General features: G+C 42.8%; 1 protein-coding gene across 1 annotated transcript in view; it reads right to left on the bottom strand.

Annotated features, from left to right (window-relative positions):
- The window catches only part of kif26ba (kinesin family member 26Ba), a 79,495-nt gene that overhangs the window by 881 nt on the left and 64,699 nt on the right, over positions 1 to 13,915 (bottom strand). The window contains exons 12-27 of the mRNA XM_080501934.1: positions 12,412 to 12,583; positions 10,808 to 11,140; positions 10,535 to 10,705; positions 10,191 to 10,329; positions 9,775 to 10,030; positions 9,578 to 9,682; positions 9,325 to 9,452; positions 7,768 to 7,947; positions 7,289 to 7,407; positions 6,475 to 7,165; positions 5,464 to 6,377; positions 4,966 to 5,201; positions 4,624 to 4,758; positions 4,293 to 4,507; positions 1,617 to 1,882; positions 269 to 419 (exon numbers count right to left, since the gene is read on the bottom strand). Coding sequence (XP_080358060.1) covers positions 269 to 419; positions 1,617 to 1,882; positions 4,293 to 4,507; positions 4,624 to 4,758; positions 4,966 to 5,201; positions 5,464 to 6,377; positions 6,475 to 7,165; positions 7,289 to 7,407; positions 7,768 to 7,947; positions 9,325 to 9,452; positions 9,578 to 9,682; positions 9,775 to 10,030; positions 10,191 to 10,329; positions 10,535 to 10,705; positions 10,808 to 11,140; positions 12,412 to 12,583 — 4,211 coding nt within the window. The remainder of the gene's footprint in view (positions 1 to 268; positions 420 to 1,616; positions 1,883 to 4,292; positions 4,508 to 4,623; positions 4,759 to 4,965; positions 5,202 to 5,463; positions 6,378 to 6,474; positions 7,166 to 7,288; positions 7,408 to 7,767; positions 7,948 to 9,324; positions 9,453 to 9,577; positions 9,683 to 9,774; positions 10,031 to 10,190; positions 10,330 to 10,534; positions 10,706 to 10,807; positions 11,141 to 12,411; positions 12,584 to 13,915) is intronic.

Genomic DNA, 13,915 nt, shown 5'->3' with positions numbered 1-13,915 from the left:
CACAAATAAAATAATAGCACCAGACCTATCCCTCAAAAAGGAACAAGTGAAGCAGGGTAAAAATAAATAAAATGTGTCCACAGTCACTTTAAGAATACAGTATGATCAGTACACTTGAAAAAGAGGTGTTGACTAGAAGACTTGAGAAATGTGCATCATGGCATTTTACAGATTTGTCCTATAAAAATGCTTCCGATAGTTGAGGGTGTAAAGCTTTCCTTTCTCACACACATAAACACTCCCTGAAGTGTCAGAGTGCTACACTTACACTCACTGGTCCATTTGTGCGGCTCCAGCATCAAATATTGCTTGGTTTGCTCCAGCTCTTTCTTCAGACACTGGTATTTGGCTCGGACTTCACTGATGCGCTGTTGGCGGTGTTCCAACAGGCGAAGCTTGGCACTGACGTACGCCGCCTCCTGACACAAAGGGCAGACGGACAAGAATAGATTTTATTCACCTTTATTTTTTCACAGGGGAGACACATGTTCCTCTCCTTTATCCGCAGTGGCACGTTTAACATTCACATGGTTGCATACATTCGCACCTCATCAGGTCGCAGTGTCACTACAGTTGAGTACCTTCGGACACTGAGCGGCTTCACCGGAGCAGCTGGAGGTAAAGTGGCTTTCTTAAGGCCGCTGCAGGGAAAGTAAATCTATATTCCATGCTTTTCTCTCTGTCTTTCTATTCGCACTCCCCTGAATACATAATGATTCAAGAGAGGAAAACCAAAATAGGACTAAAACTCATTTAAAGTCCAACAATTTCCAATGAATTCTGCAGCCAGTTTTCTGCAGTCTTAAGAATTTATATTCATCTAAAGGCACTATGCTTCACAAGTAAGACAGTCATGTAGGATCTCCTTCTTTTACATTCCTCTTTCCCAAACGACTCGAGCTTCTTCCTCTGAGCAACAGGATCCCACAAAACACCAGTTGCTTTTCAATAGATCCCACAACTGTGATCGATCAAGCCAACTTTTTTGGCCCAAGTACACTGAGCATTGTGATGGTATTCCTACTTTAGATCACCGAATTCTTTCTTAAAGCAAACTCTTCCTACATCCCTCCCTCCGGTCCACCTGTTCATTGGATTCAGCCACAATTTTGTTTCGTTCTCAGTCCAAACTGAATTAATTCATTTCACCGAAACTCAAACTGTACTCTCGTCCGATCTCCATGTTGTTTATCGGTGTAAACAAAGAAATGGATGTGTATTTAGAGAAATATGTGCAGCTTTCACTGTTTAGTAGCACAAAGCATCCTGTAATAACAGGTACCTCCAAACTTTCCTTCTCTATGTTTTTCCTTTTTTCTTCATAATTTGTTAACCGATTTCCCAAGGAAACTCATGTTATCTCATGCTGCTCTCATTCAATGTGGGTCATTTATGGTCTAGAGTCACTTATTCTTCCCTCAGGTTTGTAGAAATGAGGGGCAATTTGGCCTTTTACTCAAGGACACTTTAGGTTTTAGACAAGAGGAGATAAGGATCAAAATCCCAGGCCTGAAATTATTAGCTGACCCTTTCTTCCAGCCGATCTACAGCAGCTTTGTCGCTCAGGTGTCCCCTGCCCCTCCCCCTCCCTCATCTAATCCTCCTTTTCCTCTCACCTTGTTCCCCCCTTTGTCCTTCCTCTTCTGCAGTCGCTCGACGTCATCAATCTCATACACTTTAATCTCAAAGGCCTCGGTTGTGGCAGTTGCACCCCGAATACTTGAAGGCGCAGGAGGCCCCAGTGGTCCATCTACCCAGCATGCCCCTGGGCTAGAGGACGAGGACGAGGATGACGTGACGGCCTGTTTGGAGGAGCGGTGAGACGGTGATGAAGAGGATGAGTCCAAGGTCAGAGCAGGGATCAGACGCCGACGTTGGAGACCTAAGGAAAAAAAACATGTTCAAGAAAAAGGATTTACAAACAGAGTTGATCATCAAGTATTTCCAATGATGCAAACACACATTTTTATAAATGTTCAGATGCCCTGAAACTCCCTATTGAAATGAACTGAGCCCTTAGCTTCTACTCCAACAGTCCTTATTTAGATAAAGTGCTTATCAAAGATGAATTGATTACTGATTGATAGATAATTTGCTCTTTTCTGTGACTTTGATGAGGAATTCACTAAAATGACCTCCATATATGACCACTGTCAGAAACATGGTCAGCATACACTGTATGATGAGATTAGAGATCAACTTTTGATAGTTTCAGAAAAATTAAGCAGACGAAACCCAGTTAAAGTATAAAAATCAGCACTGACTGAAAGAAATCACCAAGTAACTTAAACCATACAGATGCCTTTGTCGCTGCCATCATATCTTTACAGAATTTGACAATCTGCTAAGTTAGAAAAAAAAAACAAAAAAACGAGGCTTCGTGAAGGGACCCAGGAAGTGTCAAGTCTTCTACCATCTGAAATTTCAAGACAACACATTCATAAGATAACATCAACAGAAACAATTTTTTTTCACTTTCAGTGCTGTATTCTCACCATTCAGACAGAAAGAAATTAAATAACACTCATCCACAGCCTTACAGCACGTACCATACAGGAATATCATGTTTCAATTTACTTTGCATCAAAGCAGGTATCTTGGCAGGGAAATAAAATGGATGCCAGACTATAGAACTGAGAAAAAAAATGGGGAGCAAGAGAGATGGAGGAATCACTGCAGTGAACTTAAAAGAAAAGGACAAAGGAAAACTACTGAGGGTTTGAATAAGCAGAGAGAGAACGAGAAATAGATAATGGAGTGTGAAACGAGATAAAAAGTTGAAGCTCATAGATAAGAGCAGCAGGTCAGTCTCTCATCTGTCCACTACGCTACAATGAACCCACATGTACTTTCCCTTTGCATTGGAAATTGCCAGGCATGTCGATGGGAATGAACGTTATCAGATTCAGCAGGAACTGTGAGATGCTGTGTGTATGTGTGTGAAACAGAGAGAGATCGGGAGAAGAGGGAGAAAGTGGTGATTTTAATAAGGTTGCAGCTGTCTTTTGGTCTCAGTGCAGCTCAGAAAGGTCAAGCAGAGACATTTGTATTTCATTAGGAAGCAGCACATAACGGGACAGAGGAAGATGGAGAGTCTGCTGGGAGGAGACGCTAAAAAGGGAGAGAGTTGAAGGAATGTATAAGGAGAAAGTGTGTGACAAAAATAGATGTAAAAAATATGAAGCAAGGGAGAGCGACAGTGAATCCAATCAAATGGACATCAAGCTCAAAGAGAGACTCAGCTGGAGATGTGATTAACATTTTGGTTGGACATTGTGGCTGTCTGTGCTACACACAGTGCGACCTCTTACGACTAGAGGCTCTTCAACGTCCTAGAATTAGGGCTGAACAGCATCTGTCATTCTATGGTTACTGGCTTCATCTCCAGATGCAACCAACTTAAAGTAATCCTTGACAATTTTGTGTCATCTTGTGACAGTTTGACAGTGAATTGACTTTCTGATCCACAGAATCCATTGTGGATTTAGAGAAACCAGAGTAAATCCAGAGTTTTATGTTGCATGGCAAGAGGTAAGACTGCTTTCTGCACAGTGGGGTGGAAAGGCTAATTCCAATTTAAATTAATAATCAGAAACACACCAGGAAAAGCTCCCTGTCTCCAGGCTGACTTTATGCTCATATTCATCCCCACGCTTAACCGATACAGATTAATTTGGCAGGCACATTAGGAAGCTCTCTGTGTTGTGTTCTGGTGAATATATATTCATTACAGCCTACACCAGCACAATCCCTTTTACCATTTCACAGATGGGTAGTCAGGGTCACCTTCCCTACCTGGCATCTCCTGCAGCCACAGCTCTCTTTACTCTCCTCTAACCTGTTCATTGCGTTATCATCACTCTGATTCTGCTCACAGAGGTGACGGTTTCTTCTTTCATTCACTTTCATTTCAATAAAATGTTTCAATGTGCTCTGATCTTATGTTTCTTCTGTATATACTTTGTCCATATGCATACTTAAGGTTGGCCAACGATATTTACAGACACTGGATTAACTGCATAAAAACAGCAAATGTGGTTGTAATTATGCAATGTTTAATTTACAAACCGAGTGTAGTTTGTTTAATGTGCGCTCTTGTTGTGACAGGATCAATTCTAATTCATGTGTAGTTTTCAATCATAATGACGACTATAATCTGTTGCGTTAATGATTTATTGCAAAATGGCCTTCTTGTATGCAATGATTGCTGATTGCCACATTTTCCCGCCTCAAGGTGATGAATGGAAAGTATAATTATAGCAAGCGCCTGAAAATAAATGTGTTATTGTGACCTGTGTTGCTCCTGCTTTTCTTGCTGCTTTTGGAGCTCCGCCGGGAGGAGGTGGTAGCTGAACTGTGTTCGCTGAGAGAGTCCTGAGCGGAAGAGGTGCTCCCGGTGTTCTCGCTGCTGTCTCTCAGCATGCTTTCATAGCCACTGCTGCCTCCGCTGTGGTAGAAGAGGGCAGTCTTCCCCATGGCAGGTGGGAGCTCACCACTCAGTACACTGCTGTTAGAAGCCAAATGAGATTGTAATTCAGGTTAAAATCCCAAAACAAGTACAACAAGTAAATCGATTTTCAAATAAATTCAGCTTCACATTTCTCATGGCACTTCAGCTCCTACCTGTTGTCACTGGCATGGCCGCTGCTGCAACGGTGAGGTTTTCTGGGAGCCGTGATTTTGCTGTAGGGAGACGGCAGTGTTTGTACCACTGCTGTCCTCTCTTCTCCCGGAGTATCTCCACCGCCTCCTCCTGCACTGGCTCCCCCAACACTAGAAACAAGAAAATAGAAATCAGATATTTACTGACTTCATTTAAATGACAGTTTGTGTTGGGAATTTGGCCACTTATTCCGAGATCACCTGGCCCACAGAACTTTCAAAGACAGGTTTCTTGACCTTGGGAAAAATCAATGTGCACTGGAAGAAATAACTGGTTGATATGTGAGATAAAATGAGACTCACTTTGCTCCTGTAACTCCTCTTTCCTCAGTTGAATCTGTGCCTCCTCCCTGGGCATGGCTCCTAGAACGGGAGCCTGCACTTCCCTGGAGGAGTTCTGAGATTCGACCATTGACAGCACGGAGAGGCAATTTGGCAGCCAGACTTCCCCCTCGACTGCGGCTCAGAGACTGCGTAGACCAAGACCCAGTAGAAGGCCTCTCCTGCTGCTGCAGAGGTCCCTGAACTGAACTCTGTGGCTGAGGAAAATAAGTAAATAGCTTAGTTTGCTGTAAAGAGGAACAACAGCAAGGAAACCTTTAATTATTTGGCTTCGGATAACAATCCAGGTATATTTTTTGTGCTGACTCTTTGTAAGCTTAAAAAACAAAAAGTGGGTGAAAATGTACTTTCAACTGTTGCCTTGGAGTAAACATGCTGAATATGTGAGTTCAATCAGTCTTGGTGGATGTATGTACTGTATGTATGTGTGAAGGGATAAATGGGAAATTTGCTGCATACCTTTCCATTAGGTGGAAGGCTGGAGCTGCGACTGGATGTTTGGCTTAAAGACTTGGTGGAGAAGCTCAGAGTCTTGGTGCTGGAGGCAGACAGGCTCCTGGTTTTAGGACTGCTGGTCATCAGCAGCTTACTGACTGCTGAGATCTTTGACTGACCGCTGGTCTTGGCTGGAGACTGTGGAGCGCTGCTTGAACCGGGGCTACCACTGAGACTGAGGCTGCTGGTGTTTCCATTTGGAGAGGATACTGATCCGGCGCGAGTGAGGCTTCGTCCAGTGCGAGGCATGGTGCTGTCCCCCCTGACTCCTCCCCCTTTAAGGCTCTCCCCTCTTTCCAGGGAGAAGCAGTCGTAATGGTTGGAGCCATTGTGTGAGTTGTGGACTCGGCCCAGAGAGTTAGTTCTGTTGGCGAGCTGCTCCAACTTGGCACTGAAAAGTCTACTACTGTCTATGCTGGAGCCACGCTGTCTGGTAACACCACTTCCAGATATCCCAGCATCATCTTGTGAGCTGCCCAGAGATGAGACACCCTGGCTGGACAGGTGAAGAGGACTGGCTGCCCTGTTTCGTTGATCAAGGCTTGACTTTCGCACTGGTGGAAGAGGTGGGATTCCTCCCTTCTTCTGGGAGAAAAAGCCTTGTTTTCCCCAGCGGTCCAGAGTGGCCCGGGGACTACAGGGAGTTGAAGTGGTGACACCAAGGTTACAATACTCTGTGCCATTGTCTAAACCGTCATGCCGGTTAAGACGATGCCAGCCACGAGGGAGACTAGCTGTGCGATGAATATCAGGGCTGTAGATGAGACCTTCACCTTGGACAACAACCGCAACCATCTCACAACCATCCACCACTCTTTTCAAAGAGTCTGGAGAAGACACCACCTCCCCACCTGAACTAGAGCCGCCATGATCACCACCTGTAAAAGTATACATTTCATGATAAAACATTTATTAATAGTAAATATTAACCACAGACCTGAAATATTGTAAAACAATCTTCTGCCCATGTCTTACCCTCCTTGCAGAGGCTCTGGTGGTTCCCGCATACAGCTCTTTCGGTTGTTTTGCTCAGAAAGGATTCAACTTCTCTCTTCTCTGGTTTCACTTCACACACCAGCTCCCTGAACTTTCCCTCCTCTGTGCCACGTTTCAGCCACGGGTCCTCGAAGCTCATCTCACTGGAAAGGGAAGCTAAGAGTGCTGCATTGCACTTGACTGGGTCTTTCGTCAAGTTGGTCTTAGTTGGTGAGGAGATGATGGTGGGTTCCTGTATGACCATAGGTTTGACAGCCACACATGGATGACCACTGACATTGTTCTTAAAAGGAGAGATGTTTGTAGGTCCTGCCAGAATTTGGATGTTAGTTTTAGCCATAGATGGAGGCAGTTTTCTTCGTCTTTCTTTAGTATGGGTACTTTTATCACTCAGGCTGTCTGACAGTACCAGTTCTCCCTCCATGCTTCCTCTTCGGAGTCTGCCACCACTGTCATAGTCACCAAAGCCATCAACTCCAAAACTCTGGTTGGGGTCGGGATCTGCTAGTGCTTCTCCTTGCTGGCTCTGGGACTGGCTGAAACTGTGCAGAGACTGATCAGCTTCACTGCCCATGCTCAGGTCACTCATCCAGGAGGTAATGGGCGAACCACAGGCAGACAATCCTGTGACAATGGCTTCACCTTCTGTCCGCAGCTTTGCCATTGCCACCTGCAGAAATAAAAGACAGTTAGGTTTGATGTATTAAACTTGATAATTTGTGAAAGATTGAACTCTCTAACTTGGCAGATAGAACAGCCATAGACCAAATGAACCCAAAGCAGGCCTACTCACCTCTGCCATTGCAACGACTTCTGTGACCCCTGAGGTTGTGACGGGACATGCAGGTATTTGATAGGCCTCCACAGCCCCATTCAAAACCGTATCACTAAAGTTGCCGATGGGTTGAGAGCGTGATGCAAGAGCGATGACAGAGTCACAGTCACTGCTGAAACTCATGATGCTCGTTGGCCGACAGACCAAGCCCTGAACTTCAGCTGTGACGCTTCGGTCCTCCTCGACTCCACCAGGAGCCACAACATACATCCGCTGATCCTCTCCAAGCACAACAGGTCCAACTGCTCCCACGGACACAGCTGCTCCTGCAAGGTGAGGAGAAAAAAAAGCAGGGAGCAATCCCAGAATTTTAATGTCTTGATTATACCTACATCATCGTACATATTTGCATCTCTTTATAAAAGTTTAAATGTCATCACGACATTTTGCATCCAACTGTTTTCCCACTGGTAAATGGTGAGTGTACCACAACAGACCTTCTCTGTGTGTGTCCAGAGGTATCGGAGGGACGTCATCATCGCAGAGAGTCTCAGCTGAGCCAAGGCTGGCAGACAAAGAGGCAGTTGGCTCTTGGACTTGTGGACTCATGCCGACAGGAGAAGTTCTGGACAGCAGGGAATCTGTGGAGGAACGACCGCTGTCTGCAGCCAAACTGTCTGCAGAAAAAGAAACATACATTTGGCATTACACATGAGGTCGTTTTCCAAGAATACATGCACCCATTGGTTCATTGGCAGTTTGGGAAACTGTCACGACATGACGATGACAATTTCAAATCACTTTTCACGATGCATATAAACTGTTGTGCTCAGATCATTTAGTGTGTGACAACACATTGAAATCCTTCAGTATGTAACATGTAAAACAGTTGACACAAATTAACAGATGAATGAAAGGTCACTCAATGATAGACTACATTTCTACAATTGTCTTTCCTCGATATCACATTTAAGTAATGACTAAATAATTTTCTACTGAGAGTGGCTCTGGGATATTAAGAGTAAATTAATATTCTAAAAGGGCTTTATCTTTTTGTCCTTGAAACATGAGTCTAACACTGAATAGGATCACATGGGAATAAAAGTACCGAACGTATGAAAAATTAATTAAAATTGAACATGACATGCTGTGCGCAAAATAGACATTTAACATTTTTAAGAGAGATCAAATCTACACAAGGTCACTATAACTCCCAATGCTAAAAAGATTAGAATGATAACTGTGTCGGAAAATGTAAATAAAAACAGGACGCAATCATTTACAACATCTGGGCAAAATCTGTGCATTTTTTTCCAGGGAGGGCCTTGGCAACAGAATATTGCAACACACTGCATCGATCTCAACGGCATGGTTTTGTATTAAAGTCCATCTACAGATCTGAAATGCCTGCAGTGCACACATTTCTCCAATCAAAAACATTCAGCATATCAGCAAACAAAAACTCTTGCAGAGAAGTAGCAAGCCTTTGAAACATTTACAATCCTACTTCAGACAAAAATGGAACAAAACTCCAGCAGTGTCTCATTTTCAGATGTTTACAGATTGATGAAGGGGGAAGAAAAAGTGGTACACAATGGAGCATTGTTCTGTTACGACTTTCAAATATGCTGCTAAAATCACATATTTTTCATAAAATGTTACACATTTACCATCAGATTTGTTGTTTATATTCTGTATTGAATTAAATATGGCTTCACTGAATTAACAACTCATAGCATTCTGTTTTTGTTTTTACTTTTTAAAGTCGCATCACCCTTTTTCTAATCAACGCATTAAAACTATTTCAAGATGACTCGTCAAAAAGATGTCGCAATAAAGCAAATCATGTGTTGCTTACTGCTTTTGGGATCTTTTCATAAATATTAGAAAAATACTTAAGTAGGAAATTTAAAATGAAAAAGTAGAGTTTAGGATTCAAAATGGAGCAAAACCAGACCTTTTAAAAAAATGTATAAATATCTGTCTTTATAAATATCAATCATATAGTTCATTGCAATAGCTACCCATGCATAAAGATGTAGAAACTTGCTTACTGTCTGAGGTAAAAGCCTCCATGGTCTGGCCATCCTGAGCCAGAGTATGGGAGGACAGAGGGGGAGTTGCTGGCATCACCCCCTTCTGGGTGTATACCTTACATCGCTGGGATGGCGAGGATGGAGGCCTGACAAGGACACAAATGTGCTCAAAGTTATGATAGAAATTCATATTTCAGTGATCTGTCATTATTAATACTAGATTAAAACTAGACTCTTAGTTATTATTGTCCAATAAATGTGTGCGTTTCACCTGTACTCTGAAGTTTTGGTCAGACTGGCAATACCAAGGCGCGGTGATCCCAGAGGGCGTGCCTTGCTGTCAGAATTACAGCCCACCAGATTCAAACTCTCATGACTGGAGAGAGAACATAATGGACCCACCATTTCTGTCATCCAACACTTACACCAAAAAGTGCCCAGCTTGAATAAAACTCATTGCATATTCACCTGTCATGTAGGTGGGAGCTCTTGGTCCTGTGTAGAGGATTTGAGGTGATGTTGCTGCTTCCTGTGACACTCCTGGCACTCGTGACGATGGCACACCCAGAACTCTGAGCCAGGCTGTGGATCATTGTCTGAGCCAACTCTGCCTCCTCCACCACCTCCTTGATTTCCTGCAGTTGCTGGTCATTGGTCCTCCTGTTGGAGGTACTTGTTGCTGAGGAGACACACTGACCCGCTTCTCCTTCAGCACATGCAGAGTCTGCAGATGTGGGACACAGAGCGCAGTTGCAGCAAAGCAGTAAAAGGAGAAAAGTGCTTCATGAAACTAAAATACAACACTACAGAGAGTGTTTAAACACAAATTATATAGGTCACCATGTGTAATGCACAGACACAATCGAGAACAAATAATCTCTGACCTGTTTTCGTTTCTGAATCCAACACAGCAACAGAGCTGGTGAGAGCTGGGCTCGCGGATGGAGAAGATGAAGATAAACATGGCTCTTGTTTGGCACCTTGTTTAATAACTGGAACCTCTTCAAAAGGAAACTTAGCTATCTGCAAAAATTAACATAGTAAAGGATGAAAAAGAACAAAATGCCATTTGCTATACCAGGATTAAGAATTTCATATCAGTACAAACAAGATGGATAGAAATTGTTGATAAGGTAAATAATAAAATGTTGTTTTTTTTACAAAGTGTGAATGACCACACAGCACATACTGTATTAAAAAAAACCCCGAAAGGAAATAGGTTTGTCACCTCTTCACTGCCATCAATGCAGTCCAGTCTCTCCTGCAGCTCAGCAAATGTGTTGCACTTCAAGCATTCGGCTCCTTCCTCCGGGACGGGGGCCAATGGTTGACCGAGTAGTGACTGAGAGGCCTGAGACAGGGGCTGAGAGGGGCCACTGGACTGTTCTTCTGTCTGAGACTAAATGTGTGGAAGAACAAATTCTCTTATGCTTTAGTAAAATCAACTTTTATTGTTTCATTTCTTAAGTGTGAACTGTTCCTTTAAATTATTTTCACTGACCTTGCTTTGTACTCCAACTGCCTGACTTTGCGTCTGGATCTGTTCGGATGATTTTCCTCGAAGCAACGCAGGAATTATTGGTACAAATTCTGGTGGCCCTTCATTGTCGGTCAGCTCTCTATCGGACACTGCAGCCCCATTTGGGCCAACATAGATCACGGTGTCACAGGACTGCTCGCTGCTGGAGTATTCATCAGGATCACTGGACAGTCGCAGCAAGGGGAGGTCACAGTCAGTGTCACCACGGTGATGGAAAGGCCGCAGATGGGTAGGGCGGCGCATGCGACCCTCCTCACAAGAGCTTTCTCCACCAGAGGAACTGGAGGTGTATTGCTGGGGGGGAAAAAACATTAAACAGTCAGAAAAGTCTCTAAAAGTCAGAGAGTGAGAGGGTCTATATATACTGTTTGATTTGATTTTATTGGATGTCTTGGCCTTTAATTGACAACTCATGCTGGGAGAGGCATGGACGATAAGATGACACCAGCACAGGTCAATATTCAGCTCAGAGGAGATACCCCCAGATTTAGATAAGATCGTTTATCTCCTATAATGAAATTTCATTGAATCATTTAGACTTCCTTCATCACCTTATTTCTCTTAGGAATTTCATCTAAAGCTTTTCATTTACCCACATTTTACACCGCTGCAGAACAATTTTGAAATAAGTGAAAATGAGCAGTGTGAGATTGAGCGTGTCAGCAGCTGAAGTGATAAAACACCTGATGTTCCACTTTCAATTTTATGTACAAGATTTTCACATAAAGTCCAGACAATAAAACACTGCACAGTGCCAGGTCAAAGTAATGAGCAAGATGAAAACTCTATATCTCATTGGTATGAAAACCAGTCAGACTAATGAGGCATGACTCTACTGATCATTACCGACTTTAGCAGTAATAATGACAATGTTAAAAAAAAAGAAGAGTTTTATATGATTAGAAGAAATACCTTTTATTTTTAACCCCTTGTTGAGCAATGCAAATGCTTTTATATATTTAAAGTGAAAACTAACAAACATCACATGTTCCACAATTCATTGATACAAAGTGTGTGATGTCTGTAAATAGAATAATCTCTTCACTGCAAAAGGTTCTAAAACCCTATTGTCATACCATTAACACCCCTCAACTTCCTGTCCTTCAATATAAAAGGGCATTATCTCTGACTCACTGGAAGTGTGCATGTTCAAAGATAGACACAGTCAATGTCATTAGATGGATGTGAACAGGGCGTATGATCAAATACAGTATCACCATCTTTCAAAGGTGCAGTTGCTTTTATGTATTTCAGAAAGTATCCATCAGGTGCACTGACTGGGAGCAAGATAGGCTTTGTTAAAGCAAAGGAACAACTATGGCGTTATTTTAACGAGCGTGCATTGTCGTCATTGTCACTAATTCTACTTTTATAGATCATTCACAGATTGTATATTTTATGCAGTATTCATTTCAGTGTTGAACAAAAACAGTTTCAGTGTGAATCCTGTGTCTGTCTGTAATTTGGAGTTTTTGAGTAAATGCAGAGGAAAAGACAAAGTTACCCAGTGTGGTCACTGGCCTGACAGAAGGTGAACGAAGTATCAAGGTTTAAGTCAAACTCACCACGGTGACTTTAGTTTTCTTCTTTTTCATGCGGAGGACCCGGGAAGCAATCTGGATGGTGGAAAGGGTTTCTGAGAAATCTCTGGGTGAGGCAGAGATGTGAGCAATCATGGTGGTCCGGCAGTTCATGTTGCCTAGCGACTCCCTTAGCAACATGGTCAGCTTGCTGTCCCTGGGTTACACATATAGACCGAGATGTGAGCACTAAAGACACGTCGGAAACGCACACAATCACAAAACTGGTCAATTTTCAAACAAATGCCCACATTGGCCTGACATTTGACAAAGGGTTATTAACAACTCATCTTTCCAGATGAGTCCACCAAACATTTTACAAGTTCCATAGAAAATAAAACAGGCTACAAGATTAGAAAGGCCAAATTACGAGTAAATAGTGATGAAACCCTTTATTAAATGGCAATGCAAAGACACTATTTCAGTGTAAAGCTTATGGAGCTTTTTAAGAAGCTCCCTGGTTCTCATAAAGCCTAATATTGGGAGATGGTCTATCTCCCAGAGAGATTATACAAGCAGATGGGAGCGTAAAACTAGGTTGTGTGTTTAAGAAAAGATTTTCTCCTGGGTGGGCTACTACAATCATTCATAGCCTTTTGTGTGTGCACGTTTGTGCACGTGTGTGCCATGGCCTGCAGGCTGACAGTGAGTACCACTCCTCCATGGCCCGATACCTCATGCTGCTGCCCCCACCCCACCTTTTTTTTTTTTTAACGAAACAGCCTGCAGCCATGTCTCACACACGCCTGTGTGTACATTCACATGCATTCATGCACACACACACACAGTATGTACACACTCCTATCTTGACCTCCTCTTATTCATCGACGCTTTCTTTTTTCTTTCTCACGTTGCAGCCTCAGGCTTCAACAAGCGCCCCTCTTTCTCCCTCTCTCTGCATCTCTCCATGAGTTTAATGTAGGTAAACTCATGACTCATGAAGTATTCATTTGGATGTTAATTCAAGTGTGGTGAATGTTGGATTGAAGTTTACCTTTCTGCCCTTGCTCTATTTAATACTAGTTTGCCAGTAAATATAACTATGAAATATCGCTTTTTATAATAAAAATATCATGCCACCTGTTAGTGGATTGAATATATTAAGCACCAATCTAACGCTTTGGCGTCAAATTGTATGTTAGAAGCAGTAATTATTAAGCAAGTAAGAAATGCTAGTATTTGCCATATGCTTGACAAACTGTGAGTCCAACTCTCAAATTTACACACTGTTATCATGAGTGAAGCTGTCAGAAGAAAAACATTTCAACCCAACAAAGCAGTGGTCTGAACAGAGTCCCTCATGAAAAACGTTAATATTCAGCAAAAGTGCCAAGTGTTCTCACACCAACATGAGCATGTGGCGACTCAATCAGCCTGTCAAGACGGTTGTTTAGAGGTCTCACAAGTCTGCTGGCTGTTTCAGAGCACACTGAGATTGCTGGACTTTTGCAGTCGGTAGTGACTTTGCAGTGACAGACAACAGTCGAGC

The sequence above is a fragment of the Blennius ocellaris genome (assembly GCF_963422515.1).
Source record: "Blennius ocellaris genome assembly, chromosome: 1".
Taxonomy (NCBI): Eukaryota; Metazoa; Chordata; class Actinopteri; order Blenniiformes; family Blenniidae; genus Blennius; species Blennius ocellaris.
The sequence above is the reverse complement of the archived record's forward strand: the minus strand, read 5'-3'. Positions and strand labels throughout refer to the sequence as shown.